A 16,108-nucleotide genomic window follows, 5' to 3' on the forward strand; every position below is an offset into this window, starting at 1 on the left:
GGGGCATGATTCAGCAGGAGGACCAAAATAGAGCCATTATTAGCCAGCCAGTCGTGCAAAGGGGAGTCATAACTCTTGGTCCCATCTTGTCAGTGGCAGTATTACTCAGCATGTAGATGAAGTGAACACCAGAACATACGCACTGCTCGCTCACTCATTTCAGACAGAGTATTTAACACTATTATTATACATCATGTTCCAACATATGAAGCTGTGGTGATGTAGTGCAAACTGCTCTCTGTGTACGTGAAGCCGAGTGATGTGATGCTCTGTGTTTAGAGGTTGGCGACGTGTCGGGGCGCACTTTGTGTTCTGTCTCCGAACTTTCTGTTTTTTATTCTTTGACTTCATCACGTTTTAAATGTTGTTTTGATTTGACTTTTATTATTACCTTTAACTCAGGGGTGTCAAACTTCAATTTGAATGTTTTTGTTAAAGATTAAATGACTGTTTTTATTCTAGTGGGGGAAAAACAAAAATGTGTGAATGTGTCACCGGGCAGAGGAATGAGCTACCAGAACCTTTTCTGTCTTTTTACACATTCAACATACACAGAAATGCGTTGTTGAAATCGCAGTTCTTTTAAAATATCTCAGGGATTGAATGTTCAGCTAAATGTCGTTACACTGACAGAAAGGGCAGTTTCAGCGATGGGCTGCATGTAGCTCACAGTATAAAGTGATTTTGACGTTCCTGTTTTAAATTACTGGTTCTTAGTGCTTTTTCTACTCGCCTTGAGCACTCAAAGCGCTTTTACAATATGCAATAAATTAGACGTGACTGTAGGGTCCTTTACAAACATCTGCATGTGATGAGCTGTGAGTGAAACCAGGAGGAAACCTCGTCCTTAGTCAAGAGAGCAGTTTCTGATGCTTCAAGAATGGGAACATGAGAGGCTTGAGAGGTGCAACAGACCCATTTTTAACACCGCGGTTGTTTTAAGAGAACATTTTGTGCAATTAGCAAAGCAGCAAGACTGCCAGCTGAAGCAGGACCATCAATCAGGAAACGCAGGGAACTGCCCCGTGCGGGGGCATCAAACCTGAAGGCCCGGGCTCACTGTGTGCTCTTTGTGTTTTTGTATGCAGTTTAATTAATTTAATTTAACCCTTTCAGGCATGAATTATGACAACCTCAATCAGGATCTTTCTCTTAAGTATTTTTATTCATCTTTAAAAATATGTATTTCTCAAAGAGTTTTTTACATGTCCACTTAGGTGGACAACATACGTTTTGACAAACGAATCAATAATATAATATGTCTGTTGTGTTTATGTGCAAGTCTACCATCAACACTGACACAAATACAAGAAAACAACCTTTGAATCCACTGCAGTGACCACTATGTGTGAAAGGGTTAATTATTATTGTTAGCAGTGTTAATGTTAAGGACATTTTATTTTTGCTCTTAGGTTACATCAGTGGATCTGTAAAGAGAGCACACGTGGCTGAGGGGAAAATATGTGAGTGCCGAGGCAATCAGTAGTGCAGCGGTCCCTCGTTTATCACGGCGTTACGTTCTGAAACTAACCAGCGACAGGTGAAATCCACGAAGTAGCCAACTTTATTTTTTACAGTTATTATAGATGTTTAAAGGCTGTAAAACCCGTCACTACACACTTTATACACTTTTCCCAGACAGGCACGAACATTTTCACACTTTTCTCTCTTGTTTAAACTCTCAAAGTTCAAACCTTCGTAGAAAAATAAGTCCAGGATTATAGAAGGAAACCAAAGGAGTGCAAAACGTTTCTTCAACATTGTTGTGTTTGTCGTGGAGAAAACTTACAAACCTACAGTACAGTCACACTTCTAGCATCGAAGATTTATTTGACAAACTGAACGCATTCTGTACTGTACAGAAGACACGCGGAGGAGACTGATTGACAATGGTCTACAGCCAATCAGGACGCGGATCAAAACAACAAAACAAAACAAAAAACATGGAAAATTGCACAAAAAAAGGCTGCGAAAGGTGAACCGCGTTATAGCGAGGGACCACTGTATCTGTGAGAGAACATCAGCTAAACATGTTCAGGTAGACCTGGCATCAAGTCTGGTATGGCTGTTTTTAGTGGGAACACAAAATCTTCCAAATGTTGCAACTAAACTAAGAAGGTTTAGTTGTGCTTAAATGTTGCATGCATGCATTAATTGGAACATGCATGGTGCAATAAATAAACTGTGACACAAACATGTAGAAACCTGGGAGGATGTAGTCCTCGAGCATACACGAGTACAAACGGACTATATTTGTTTGGGCCTAAATCTGCTGAACGTGTCCATCGCAGCGAGCAGACAAAGTGCAACGCAGAGTGTTCATTTCTAAAAAGTAATCGATGACAGAACCTTCAGAGGCGGCTAAATTTATTCAAAGTAAAAACCATTTTGTTTTCTCTACGCGCAGCAGCCAGGCTGATTAACGTGAGACACAAAGGCAGTGAGTCAACCACTCCATCTCTGTTAGGACCTCTCCATCTATCAGGCTGGCTGCATGCTAACATGGGCGTGGAGTTTGGAAGAGAGTTGAGTGACACGTTGTTAAGAGTCTTTCTCTCCGGCTGGATTTATAACTACGAAGGAAATGCAGCAGTTTGTTTTGCAGTAGGCTTTTAAGAATATGTAAATGATCTGAAGGGAGGCTGGAAGACGAAGAATGATGGTGGATTCCATTATTGGCACTATCACAAGCACTGCAGACAGAAACATTAAAGAAATGAATATAAGAATAACTCACTACAGATAAGAGAGAGCAGACAGGGTGAGTCATTACTCTGACGTACTCAACCACACCTGGAGGGTTTGTTAAAGTTTAAAAGCGTCCTGAGGAGCGTGATGGCTCATTGTGGACAAAAACATTGTTCCTGATAAATAAACCACACGAGTGGCTGCAGACAGTCATTTTATAACCCGTTCTTGATCTGTGGATCAGACGCTCTTCTGTACTTGATGGAAGCCACACTCTCGTGGTCGTATTTAATGGCTTCTGCAGTCAGAAACGGTGCCACCGCTCTGCATTAGCATCCAGAAGAAGAGCATCTGCAGGGCAACAGTTAGCTGCACGCCACTGTGTGTTCTTAGCCTCACGTGTCATGTGACACTTCATTAGGAAGATCGTTAAAACATACAGAACAACAGAGCTTTCAGAGGTGAGCGTGTCCATGTGTCTGTGTGACGTTTGAGAAACTGGTGCACTCATAAATATGCCAAGCAGCAGCAGAGAAAGCACTCTCAACGATTAAGTCTGCCTCAATCAGAATATGCAGGTTTGTTTTAATGGGGCTGTAGTGAGGAAACTGTCATCTAGTCAGAGCCATCCCAGTAAGCACCAGCCTGCTAGCCATAAGGGTCTGTATCAGCTAGATCAAACCCACTGACTCCCACTTGAGACTAAGGCTACAGAAGGTTTATCACCCATGTCCAGATCGCCCAGTTTAAGAGTCTGCTTTTTGCTAGGCTTGGCTCCAGACAAAACTAACCCCAGCCCATTACTCATGCTGCTAACAGCCAGCCAGTTTCCTGCCAGTTAATTTCCACTCAGTTTTCCAGTTCACCAGTGTAGAACCTCCAGAACCCAACAGTTCCCTGCCCGACCGTGTCCCCACGTCTTTGCGGTCCATTTTTCCATGGCTTTATTTGGCTCTTTGGTTTAACTTGTTCAAGTTGAATTAATTGACTTTGACAGGTAGCTACGGCTGTAGCCTCCTGTGGACCGAATGAAGTTTGTGATGCCATGAATGTGAGTTGGTGCAGATCCTCAACATTATTCTCAACAACAGAAACTATATATTTCTTTCTCTCTCTACTTTCTCTCCTTTTTTTAACAGCAGGACAACTCATGTTTCATTAAAACAATATGTCACTTTGAAACGGAGCAACAGAGAATGCCCCAGGTAGACAGTTTACCTGGGGTTTGTTGGGGTGTCCAATCAATGCTGCAGGTGGAGGGGAGGCAGAACTGGATCCCTGAAAACAAGGGAGCGATGGGATATTCAGAAGAGGGGGCGTATTTGCCCAAACACACAGTATAATGGATTAACAATACAAAAAGCCATACTTAGATTGGATCCAAGAACAAACTGCAGGATATGAGGATCATCTGGCACAGTGGGAGTTTGTGCTTTATGATTGCTCCTATTGCAGCAGGATGAGCGTCGTGATAGAGTACCATCATTATAATAGTGTAGAAGTGCCCGATTGTTCTCGTTAACACCAAGCAGTAAGCATCTTCTTTACTTCAACTCATTTTCTGATATTTGCTGGGTTATCAGTTATTTCCAGACTTTATTGAGGACACAGATCATGAGTGGGTCCACAGAACAACAATGATCATTTGTCTTTTATTTACGATGACAGCATGACCTCTACAGTTTATCACACTTTATCTTAAATCATAAAAAAATACTAATGCAAGAAAGTGAGGTTGTGATAACCCCGTCTAATGTAAAGTACCCGATGAAGTGAAAAATAATGATCGTATTTGTCACCGTTTGACTCGCTGTCAGAAAAGGTCTCAGCGCTTCCATCCAATTGAACCGACCTTCATCTTGATGAAATTTGAAAATGAAATGAGTCTACAGCAGGAAGCAGTCGAAGCCATTTTGTAAATTAAGATTGGGCAGATAACTTGAGGCCACTGGCTTTTTTTGGTTTGTAATAATATAACAGTAAATACCGTGTTGTGACACACTCAGGTCGGCCGGCGCGTTAGCCGAACACACCTGCATCATTCTGTCTGTTCCAGCAGGAAAAGCCTGGCTTTACGTGCCGTTGCACGCTGCATCCTACAGCACTTTATTTTTGGATTATATGCTACAAATAAAAATATTACCATTACAGTGCATAATAAATAGTGAGCTACTTCTAGTTACGATCTTTGCAAAGGTAAAGGAAGAGAGCCAGGAGAAGAAGAAAAGTGGAGCACTTTATGTCAGTAAAATGAATTCAACAGTAGAACCTAATTAACTTCCCTCCCCTTTGAAAACCTCTCACATTCATCTAATTTAGCAAACTTTAATAAAGTGCTGTGCGCACATTCGACTCAAAACAACAGACGAAAATCCTTTTCTGGCAGCTCACTGATGTTCTGCTGAAAGATCCTTTTTATTCCGTGCACTTTATCAGAGCGCAGACTTCAGTGGGCGACTCCACATATAGCGCATTAATTGGACAGAGAGCGCAGATATATCTTCTGATTTTTGCCTGGCTGTTCGTTGCTGGTAACAGAATTCTGCGTCTTCGGTGGTACGTAGGCTCCTTTCATTGCACTGAATGTCGAAATGAAGCTATGAATAGAACCGAGTACCTACAGTGAAGCACTGCATATGAAACACAAGGAAATATGGAGGCCATCTGTCATGCACCATTACTACATTATTTTCATCAGTCAGTATCACACATGTGGAAATGCAGCACTACGGCGTGACACATACCTCTTTTCAGGAAGGAATACAATTCGGCATGTCATCACACTTATGTCCCAGTACATTCTCAGTCTTTGATTCCTGAGCGTTAGGATGATAACTTACAGTAAAAAATACATCATCACCTCTGAGCAAAGCCTGTTATTCCAGTGTCAGACAAATGTAATAATTTAGAGCGTCTCTGATGAATTCATCCGTACAGTCCAGAAAATGTGTGCATGTTTGATAGCAAACTGTATGTGTATGCAGGTAACGGTAGCTACATACTGTGACTCTACTGGTTTGCAATTTTAGTTGGGAATGATTGTAAATGCAGAATTATTTTCCAACAAAATGCAGCTGTATGCAAAAGTCTGCCCACACCTTATTTTACCTAATGATGATTGTTAATGAATCCAGACGGCTGAGACGTCAGTGATGTTAGCAGATGCAAACCTCTGCATGTGGCACATTTGATATTTTTTATTATTTTTAAGCCACTGAATTTAAAAAAGTTATTTTTTCTAACACCTGTGCACCGCTGAGGTTGCATTCACTGTAAAATATCAACAGAATAAACAATTTGCTCAAACTTTTGCAAACAGCTGTAACAGTAGAGGATCCCAGTTCCACTCAGCATTGTGCAAACATCATTTCTCATGTTCTTCTCTCTTTAAACCCGTCCATCCAACAGCTCACATAGTAAACAGTATCTCTTTATATAGTTATATGATAACTGCCAATATTTACTTCACCCCACTTTAGAGTGACAATGCAAGTAGAGCTCAAAATAGGTCAAAAAAAGGAAAGTTGCCATAATCATTGCAAAGACGGCTGTGACCTTGTACACTCTGGACTGTTTCTACAGTCTATTAGTGAGCTCTTAAAAGAGTCTCTTAAAATAAATGTGTACAGCATTTGTTATGCAGGATCATCCATTGATTTGAACCAGCACTCTGAGGATGAGGAGTCCTTTCCTGGGAGATGATTCACATCAGAGATGACAACTGCTTCAGAGAGCTTCGTACTGCTATCAGTGAATGTTTATGAAACATTATTGTTCAGTGCATTTATCACTGCAGGAGTTTATGACATTCTCGCACTGTGTTGCAGTCCATGAAATGCAGTTTTGCTGCTACCAATGCAGTCTTTTTCCATGGACGATGTAGAAGGAAGTTCTTGCTTGAATGCCAACAATCCCATGACATTTCGATGCGCACGTCGCTGTAAGTGCACTGGCAGCTACAAACCAAAAGCTATAAATATAATTTTCAGCTACATTTCGCCTGCTGAGAATGAGGTATGAGCTCACAGAGTGAGAGACACATATGTGATTTCTGCGCTGTTGTACTCGTATCTGCCACTCCACAGTTCTACACTCGCACTCCTGTACATCGAGTCTCGCCTGTGGCCCCTCTTCTGCCACCTGTACCACAAAAAGGCCTGCTCAGATGAAGCTGCTTCTGGACTGCCTGGGACATCCTCCTCCACAGGTCCCACAGTCATATGGGATACAGCCACACACTCCAGTATCTCTGCTGTAACATCATCTGACTCCATGGATAGCAGGTCCTCTGAGGTTATCTCTTGGAGATCTGGGCCTGATGATAGAACAGGTTCTGAGGCTGGACTTGTGGGTCCAAAGTCTAGTTCCAGTGATGTATCAGGAGATACCGAACTAGGAGGGGATATTGTGACAGTGACCTGTGGTAGGATGTCATGTAATCCCGAGGCTACGTCCTGAGACATGTGATACTCCGTAGCTGGGTCCAAACAGACAAACTCTGTTGATTCTGAAGGATCCAAAGGGCCCATTGCAGCAGGGTCAACAGATGGTAGAGGTGAACTTGAACTGTCTGACTGGTACATGGGTGGGTCTAAATCCTCTACATTTGATAAAGAGTCAACACTAATGTCAAAAGGCTCTGGTTCAGGATCCATAAACACTGAGTCCAGATCATCTTGATCCAGGGAAGTCAGCATGACCAAGTCAAAATGGACCAGATCAGCGTGATATATAGTGGTGGTGTCCAGTGGTTCTGGAAGAGGTGGCCAGTCTGAGTCTTGAGACTCTTGAGATTCAGGGTTTGGTGGAGTTTCTACAGAGCTGGAAGCAAAAGTTGAGACGGATGTTTTCTCCTCATCAGGGAGGTCGGAAGGATGATCGGGAAAGGTGATAATGGGATCTGGATCTGTGACACTGCCGGGTGGACTCGCAGGATCGTCCGAGTCAAGATACTCTGACACAACAATAGAAGGACATGTTATGCCGCTATCCAAATCAGACAGTGTAACAGGATCAAACTGAGGAGTTGGTGCATCACAGACTGAGGTTGAGCCTTGACTAATGGATACGGGCGATTCTGATGGTTGAAGTTCTTCTTGTGTTGGGTCTGAGGAATCTGTATTTTCCAGTGCTGAACATGTTGAGGACGCAGCAGTAGGATCTTGAGGGCCTGAATCTGGTTTGTCCACAGTGACAACATCTGGAGACTCTGAATCTGACATGATGTCATAATCCTGTTCATCTGGTGGTGACACTGTAACTACAGGGACTGGGTATGGCAGCTGTATCGTATCCTTGTGAATTTGCTTGGAGTCTGGGGGGTTTGTGTTATCTGTGAAAGATGGTTCAGATTGGGGTAGGGAATTATTACGTGGACCTACATCTGTTTGTTGTGGAGTAATTACCATTTCCTGTTCAGGTGTTGATGAACCCTGAGGACTCTCAGGGGCTGTTTCTAAAGAAAGTGGCGCTGTACCGTGGGTGGTGAGTGTTGGCTCATTAGTGGCCATGTCAGAGGAGCTTAGAACTGCACCGTCGACTGCAAGCTCCGATTCAGCTCTGGTGAGCACAGCAGTAACATCAAGTGTCTCTGGCTTGACTGCTCGAACAAAGACAGGAAGTATTGGATCCAAAGAAAGTGGTATGGCACTTTCTATGTACATTGACTGTGGAGAGGCAAGAATGCTCGGGTCCATCGAGAGCTGTTTTGGCAGGCCTCGGCGGGCCCCTTTCTTTTCGTCTTTTTCTTCTGGACAATTAACAGCTGCATCTGCAGTGCTCTGCCTGACCAAGACTTTGCTGCGGGCCTGGGTCCCCACCGATACCTTGGATATTTGGGGCTTTTTCTCTCTAGCCCCCCCAGTGCCTCTATCTGCAGTGGAGGTTCCAAATCTTCCTGCCCCGGGCCCGGGTCCAGGCCCCGATCCCGCTCCAGGCCATGCCCTTGTTCCTGTCCCTGTACTAGGTCCAGCTCCTGCACCCAAGCCTGCCCCAGCTCCAGCGGCCATGTTGCCTCCCTGGGGAGACCATGTGTTATAATGCTGCGTGAAAGTGTTGAAATTACTGTTGAAAGCACGAAGTTCTTTACAGAGGTCCCTCCTGAGTTCAGCTAGCTCTCGACGCATGGCCGAGACCTCTTCCTTCCACTGCATGCTGATAGCGGCAGCCAGTGTAGCCGACTCTTTGATACTGGCCTGGATGGCCTTTGGTGATGGCCGTTCTGGAGCACTAGCTCCAGTGGATCTGAAGAGGCTCGGAGAAACAGGTGGTCCAGACAAGGGTTTGGCTGTAGCCCCCGTGTTGTCTTGGTGGTAAAGCCTGTCTCTTCTGATGGGGCAGCCTAGATCATCATGAGTCAGAGGGACTGTGTCTGCCAAATCCTCATGTATTCTGTCCTGGTCAGGTAAACAAGAGTCTTCCTGCACATAATTTCTGTCTGGAAGACAAATGTAGATATATATATCTGTAATATGGCCAAAGGTGTGAGCAGCTGGAGAGAATGTGCTTTTTATTGTCACAATGCAGTAACATCAAGTCATGCACTGAATGCCATGAGTCAAAATAAGATAATAGCTGAAATGTACAGCAGTGATTATTGTGCCAATCTCCTCGTGTGACTCCCACAGATGTATAGCAACAATATGTCATATTAGCATTTAGACAGCACTCCCATTTTGACTCATTTATGCTGATGGTTTACACTGCCTTCTCATCCTTAATTTCTAGCATGCATTCTTCACATCTTTTCAATGCACAAAGCTGAAACTCCTAGCTCCTGGAACACATCATAGAGAATGGACAATTTCGTCTAATCAGCGAGGTGTGCGAACAGTCCTTGCGTGCTCTTCGGCTTCCGTTTGAGGTAAGGAAATGTGAACTTTGTGCAGTGAAAAGAGGCAAAGATGAGCAAATATTCCAAAGCTTTTCTCATCAATCAGGAAGTACAGTATGAACCCTATTGAAAATGTCAAGTCCAGTTTGACTGACTAAATCGAGTTGCCCCATTTCCAAAACTGGGGCAAAATGCATTGCACCAAACTCTTAAGAGATCTTTGAGTTTACTGAGAAAGCAGTGTAAGCAAACATTTATAGGTATGAAGAATTGATCATAAGCACATCTCCAGATGTCCACACCTCTAACTCTCCCTATTATAGCCCATATAGTTGGATCATGAATCTACTGCGGGAGGAGGTGGAATCCACTTGGACTTCTTGTCCGAGCCGTTTCTCTTCTGTTCTTCCCACATTCTTCATCTGTACAAGGACGTATCCTTTCCTCTGTGAATCCAGCAATCAGGGAATTGTTGAAACCAGCAACAGCTTACAATTTGTTATAATGAATGCTCAGTATCAGAAGTAAATGCATGTTTCAGCTGAGTAATTTGCACGTATGATACATATGACTAACTAGTGCGACAGTTCGGTTACCGCTGTAGTCAGCTGATCCGAGTGTAGACACAACTGTCTGCAGCTCTGTAATATCATCTCGTTGTGCGTAAACGTGAGCTTGAGACAAAATAACTTGTGTGAATTAAACAGTCTGTGAGTGAAAAGCTGCTTTTGCAGCACCGTGTAAACTCGCTTCAAGTAAAAACTTCATGTGGTGTTTCCAGCGAGACGATAAAGCTGCGTGCTCACTGTCACCATGTGGCACAACAAAGAAATATATGCAGTGGAAAAAGCAGCAGGTGTCCTTATTCTGACCTGATTTTTATTTCAGACACTTTCCATTTGTGATTTTCAATAGGGTTCATAGCTTTACTCTTTGATGCATCCAGTGGATGAGCAGATGAAGCACTGTATCCAAAGTACAAACAGCTCACAACTGGTCACTACAAATGCCTCAGTAAAAATGAACACATACAAGAATGATTCATGCAAATATTCTGAAACTGTTTGACAGTATGAGTTGGCACTAATAGTCTTTATGTATCCATAACCACACATCCTTGTTAAAATAAAACGTATTAGTGTCACATGTCCACTAATATATTGTGCAGATTTATGTTTAACCATGGTTACCTGTGGTGGACCTGATGGTGGAGGTGACGGTGGAGGCCATGGGGGGAATGCAGTCGTCATCTTGGGAGTAGCCAGCCTGGATGGCTCGCAGGTAGCTGTGGCTCCGGGTTCGGAAGCAGCCGGGCAGGTCCAAAGCGTCCATGGCCTGGGATTCCACCTCGCTGAACACAGACTCGCACACAGACTCAAACTGGCCATTAATTTCTGTTTCACTCACCTGAGAGAAACAAAGCCATAAATAAGCTCCATCGATCGAGGGTAGTGAGGATACATATTTTTATCGGTTGGCTGTAAACCTCCACTTTTTCTCACTTTAAAATCATAAAGAAGCAGAGTCTGTGAGAAGGTTCGTGGAGTCAAGGTCGTACACTGTCAGAGAGTTCGTGACACATTTGTTGTTGGATTTGATGTGAATGCCTTTAAAACAGCAGAAACTGTTAAACCGTTATCTCTCCACTCTCATTTGGCAATATCAGGAATCAAAGATAAACATCTTGTTCGACTGGGATTAGGAATTAGAGGAAGTTTAGTTGAAATGCTGGGACTCCAAGCAAATCAATATCTCTCTTTTACTAAGGAGATGAATATCTCAGCAAGCCCCACTGGAATCCTTTAATTTGTCCAGATAAACAATGTGCAGTAAAGTGTTGAGACTAAATTTATGTAAGAAAAATTATGCCTGGGCTTTGAAAACAATACTCAGTGCCGTGACAATGAAACTGGGAGAATCGGCCTCTTTAAGTGGGATTTTAAATGAAATGACTTTGTTAAATTTTCCTGGAAATTAAAGCCAACCCCTCTGGCTCCCTCGGGGATCCAGGAAAATCTGTGCAAACCTAAAGGATGCGCACTCACCTGGCTCACTTGGCTAACACAGCTAGCCTGACTGAGGGTGCTGACAGCCCGCATATAGCTCTGATTCCTGGAGCGAAACTTGGGTGAGTTGTAGTTGGTGGAGGGATCCAGGGCAATGCTTGGGTGCATGTCCCTGGTGGCTTGCAAGTGGTAGCTCTGACTGAACAGAGAGAGAGACAAAGAAAAGCAGGACAGGAGTGGGACTACAGCCATAAAGCAAATCAATTAAATATAATCTGACTGATAAACAAGCATTTTGTGTAACACGATGAAGGATTACTAAGCACAGCTGGCTGAGCTTGAGAGGGAGGCTGGATGACACCGTGGCTCTTAGGCTGTCTCTTCCTGTTCCCCCCCGCTACATTCATTCGTGTCCTTAGAAAGGCACTTTGATTTTTGTCGTGCTGAAACATCCAATCAGTGCTTGGAAATGAGGGAAATGCAAATCAGGGGCTAGTTAGTGAGCAAGCACTTTGGAGAGCACCCCAGTGTCAGCCAGGTCAATTAAACGTGCTCCCCCAGCAGTGCAGGAGAGGTGCTCAGAAACCCACGGCTGGTTAGGAATCTGCCGAAGAGAAAATGACTCGGAAGAAATGTGCTTTAAGTAAAATAAAGAATACTATGTGAGCCGCTTTTGGAATAGCAAAGTGAGGTTGGGTTCCCTTCGCCAGATCTATTTCTAATGACAGGCCGGGATGAGTAAGCAGTTTTTATAGAGATAAACGCTGGTGTTTGGCAGCATGAAAATGCCAGTGTGATTAAAAGTCTCCCAATCCATCTTGTGATGCTGTAGCAAGGCCCTGCGTATTTGCAAAGTAATATCAACTTTCTGAACACTCAAAGACATGCTGGGGTAGAAACACCCAGCGATTAAGTGTAAATGTTGTGGTACAAGCACCACATATCTTATTTTTAGCACTATATTTAAAAAAAAACTCTAAAAGCACGCTGATGTAAAGAACAGCAGGAAAAATCAAATCTGCATTGTGTGCATCATTGCCTTGTGCTTTGGCAGTATGAGCAGATTGCCCCAGGTGACCTTTCATTGACTGGTCTTGAGTGTTTGCTCTGTAAGGCGTCCATATTGAATATGTCAGCAGGGCGGCGAGCCAGCTGGCTCTGACATCTGACCGCTGCAACGTGGCAGCAACAGAGAGGCAAGGGGAGGAGCTGAACCTGTATTCACCTCAAGTCTGCAGCAAAATTGGTGATGTAGTTACGCATGTCACTGTTGATTTTATCCAGGCGGTAAGAGCTGTGGGTAGAGAAGAAAACAGAGTTACTGGGTCCCACAAGGAGCTGTTGGATGGATGTGACATCACGGAATGTTTGCTTGGGAATTCTCACCAAAGCGCCGCAAACATTAGGGTGACACCGTATGACCGTCATGGCGTTTGTGTGATGAGGAAAGTGGGTGGATGCTACAGTTAGAGTCAGCTGGCAGGTTGAGACAATGTAACACGTTCACACAACGAATGGCAACATGAGGAGTGCGGTACGAGTTGGTCCACAGTCGGTGAAGAAAAAAAAGGATCTGATGATGAATGCTGAACACCACAGCTACAGTGAAGCATCAATCACACTCTCTTTCTCTGTGTGGCTAATTACATTTGGTTAATTGAGCTAAATGAGGACAAAAACACTTTAAACTTTAAAGCTTTTAGCTGACAAGATCAGATAGAAGTGCACCGGCTGATGCTTGAAATGTGCATGACTTCGCCCATCGCTGCCTGTAGAGCTGTCTATTATCAGCAGCAGAGTGAAGGGAGGCTGTTTTGAGAATGCGTCGGCCCTTTATCAAATCATGCCACAGCAAATTTCCTCTAATGTTTCTGATTGGTACTAATGCACTTCCATTGTTGGCCAATATCACAACAGGGGATGATGGGAATCTCACACTTCCTGCTTTTTACGCTGCCAGTGAAAGTGCTGTTAGTGGTTAAACAACGTGCATTTTAAGCCGAAACCATTTCATCCTGGAGCAAAAATTCAAATAATCATTTGATTTAAGGGAACATTAAAAGAACGGGGACAAAAATTGGGAAACATGCTTGGGCGTAGGTGTGTTTGATAAAGAGCAACGCCCTGCAGAGATCTTTACTGCAAATGTTTTCTAGGGTTTTGTCAGTGTGGTGCAAGAAAGCAGCAATCCTGAAATACCTTAAAGAGGTGAGAATGTGAACAGCAGAAAATTGAGTTTAATGCACCTGCAATCGCCGAACCAAGACGACTCACAGCTGTCTGTGATAAGCTCTCGTATATGCTGTTTAAGCCATGAGCGCCAGCATCCAGGAGGCTGCGGTCGTTGAGAACGAGACGCTATGTCGTGGAAGATTAAAAACGTTCATTTTGCTACAGTGCTTTTGTTATACTAGAAATAGAGGCACAAAAGTGAAGAGACGAAGCTCTGGAAACAGAAAAGCAGCATATCTATGCATGACACGTCCCACGCAGCCACGAATCAATGAATTGGAATTCCGCTCTTACCTTGAGATCTGAGGGAGAAACGCTCAAACACAATGTCATCTAAATGAGTAATTACAGTATGTTGAATCAAGAATTATCGAAAGCTTTGCCAGTGTTAACTCTGATTAATTATAGCAGCCGGGAGCCAAACAAATGCGAGTTTTTTTTGGAAAGTGCCGTAAATGCGCGTGATTGATCAGCTTGTGCGATCAAAGTCAAAGTGTCGTTTAAAGACAGGGTGGCGGCGACAGATGTCAAGTGGAGAGGCGCGTGTGCGTGTGCACGCGTGTCAGCGCACCCCGTTATCAGATGTGACATATGATTACTGATTGACTCATTATGCTAATGACTCATAGTGACGTTTGCCACATGCCATTCAGTTCATCATCATTAATACTTTCTTTAAATATCTTTGGCAGGTCTGACCACGGCACAAACAGCCATTCATATTCATTTCATCGCAGCTGTCAGCTTTACAGGACGCGTGCGGCCCGGGCAGGCGTGGGGCGAGCGGATGATCATCTAAAACAATCACCTATCTTCACTTCTCGGCTCCACCCGCTCAGCGAAGCAGCGATGCATTCTTTACTGGTGAGGCGAACAAAGAGGCGACCCCGTCAAACACGAGAGCCAGGAAGAGTGAGGCGAGGTGACACGACTCGACAGGCTGTTCTCGCTTTAACGTGATTTGCTTCAGGGACCTGGTGCTGTCAAATTTGTGTTTGGCCAATCTGTACGCCCCCAGAGGGACATCGAATTGGTACGAGTGCAGAGGAAATCCAACCTGCGCCACTTCTGTCTTAGATCCAATCTAATTCCATCCCACGAGGCCGTTGAACCACAACAGCCTCAGAGCTCTCACATCTTTGACATCATTTACAAACATGGAGCGCAGCGCTACGGTGACACAAGCTGAAAGTGGTCAGACTTTGAAGCACCTCTTGAGATATTAACGTGCTCAGACAATTAAGAAGTATCACTGGTTTAAAATATCACCTGGTGGCTTAATTATGCAACCAAATTAAGTCTTCTTCAGGTCTAATTTCTTTTCAAATTATTGACTTAAAGTGTTCAAGTGTAAAAAGCATCTTTGTCAGTGCTGCATGCAGAGTATAGGCCAGTCAGAAAAACACTTTGAGGGCTGATTTATAAACCTCGGCGCGCTCTTTCATATACAAATAATACACAAAACTTTCAGTCATGACAGTGTTTAGATTAAAGCTGCAGGTCGATCCGTGTCTCCAAGCTGACCTTCTCACATGTTCTTGTGCCTGAAAAAACTTCAAGAGGATAATAAAAATAATAATAATATATAATAATAGTTCAGGTCTTTAAATGTTTCAGGCATCTGGTACTATGGGGTCTTTTGATGTCTGATCTCTGTAGATTTGAAAGTCTATGAAAAGCACAGTTTAGAAGTTCGGGGACTGATCTGATTTACTGCTTTACTGCCACTTTATTAGGTACACCTTGCTAGTACCATGATGGACCCTTTTTCTTTAATTCTTCGTGCTTCAACAGGTTGCTGGAAACATTCCTCTGAGATTTTGGTCCATGTTGGCACGACAGCATCACACAGCTGCACTTCCATGGTGTGACTCTTCTGTACCACCACAACCCAAAGAAGCCAGTCTGAGATGATCTGAGCTTCGTGACTCGGTGCGCGATCCTGCTGAAAGCATGTATCAAAATATCCGCCACTACACCACCAGCAACCTCCACCAGTGAAACCAGGCAGGATGGAGCCATGCTTTCATGGTCTTTACAACAGATTCTGACCATGCCATATAAATGTTGTAGTAGAAATCAGAATTTCGGCATCTTTTCTCTCTCCATCGCTCTTCTCCTCTATTTTTCTTCTCCTTCTGTTAACTGTCTTCCTAACCTCTCTTTCTTTCTCTTCCCTGTCCCCCGGTCCTGTCCTTTCTGATTGTAACAACTCAAAATGAAAAAAATAAAATAAAACCTGAAAAATAAATTATAATAATAAAGGTCAAATAAGATAAGACAATCAAGTGGACCAGTATAGCAAATGCTGTAATGTCTACTTGGGGAAATAAATCTGCCTTCAGGCAAT

General features: G+C 43.6%; 1 protein-coding gene across 5 annotated transcripts in view; it reads right to left on the reverse strand.

Annotated features, from left to right (window-relative positions):
* dlgap2a (discs, large (Drosophila) homolog-associated protein 2a) overlaps window positions 1–16,108 on the reverse strand; it is a 135,492-nt gene that overhangs the window by 21,573 nt on the left and 97,811 nt on the right. Inside the window, exons 4-7 of one of the 5 annotated variants that reach the window (XM_085258350.1) lie at window positions 12,752–12,820; window positions 11,566–11,725; window positions 10,711–10,927; window positions 3,907–3,966 (exon numbers count right to left, since the gene is read on the reverse strand). In XM_085258350.1, coding sequence (XP_085114476.1) covers window positions 3,907–3,966; window positions 10,711–10,927; window positions 11,566–11,725; window positions 12,752–12,820 — 506 coding nt within the window. Of the gene's footprint in view, window positions 1–3,906; window positions 9,125–10,710; window positions 10,928–11,565; window positions 11,726–12,751; window positions 12,821–16,108 lie in introns of those variants that run through there. The other 4 variants (XM_085258348.1, XM_085258351.1, XM_085258353.1 and 1 more) reach the window with 4 other exon arrangements.

Source organism: Mchenga conophoros, linkage group LG19 (assembly GCF_057382185.1).
Source record: "Mchenga conophoros isolate Kocher_MC1m ecotype Shallow Benthic linkage group LG19, M_conophoros_male_GT1.1, whole genome shotgun sequence".
Taxonomy (NCBI): Eukaryota; Metazoa; Chordata; class Actinopteri; order Cichliformes; family Cichlidae; genus Mchenga; species Mchenga conophoros.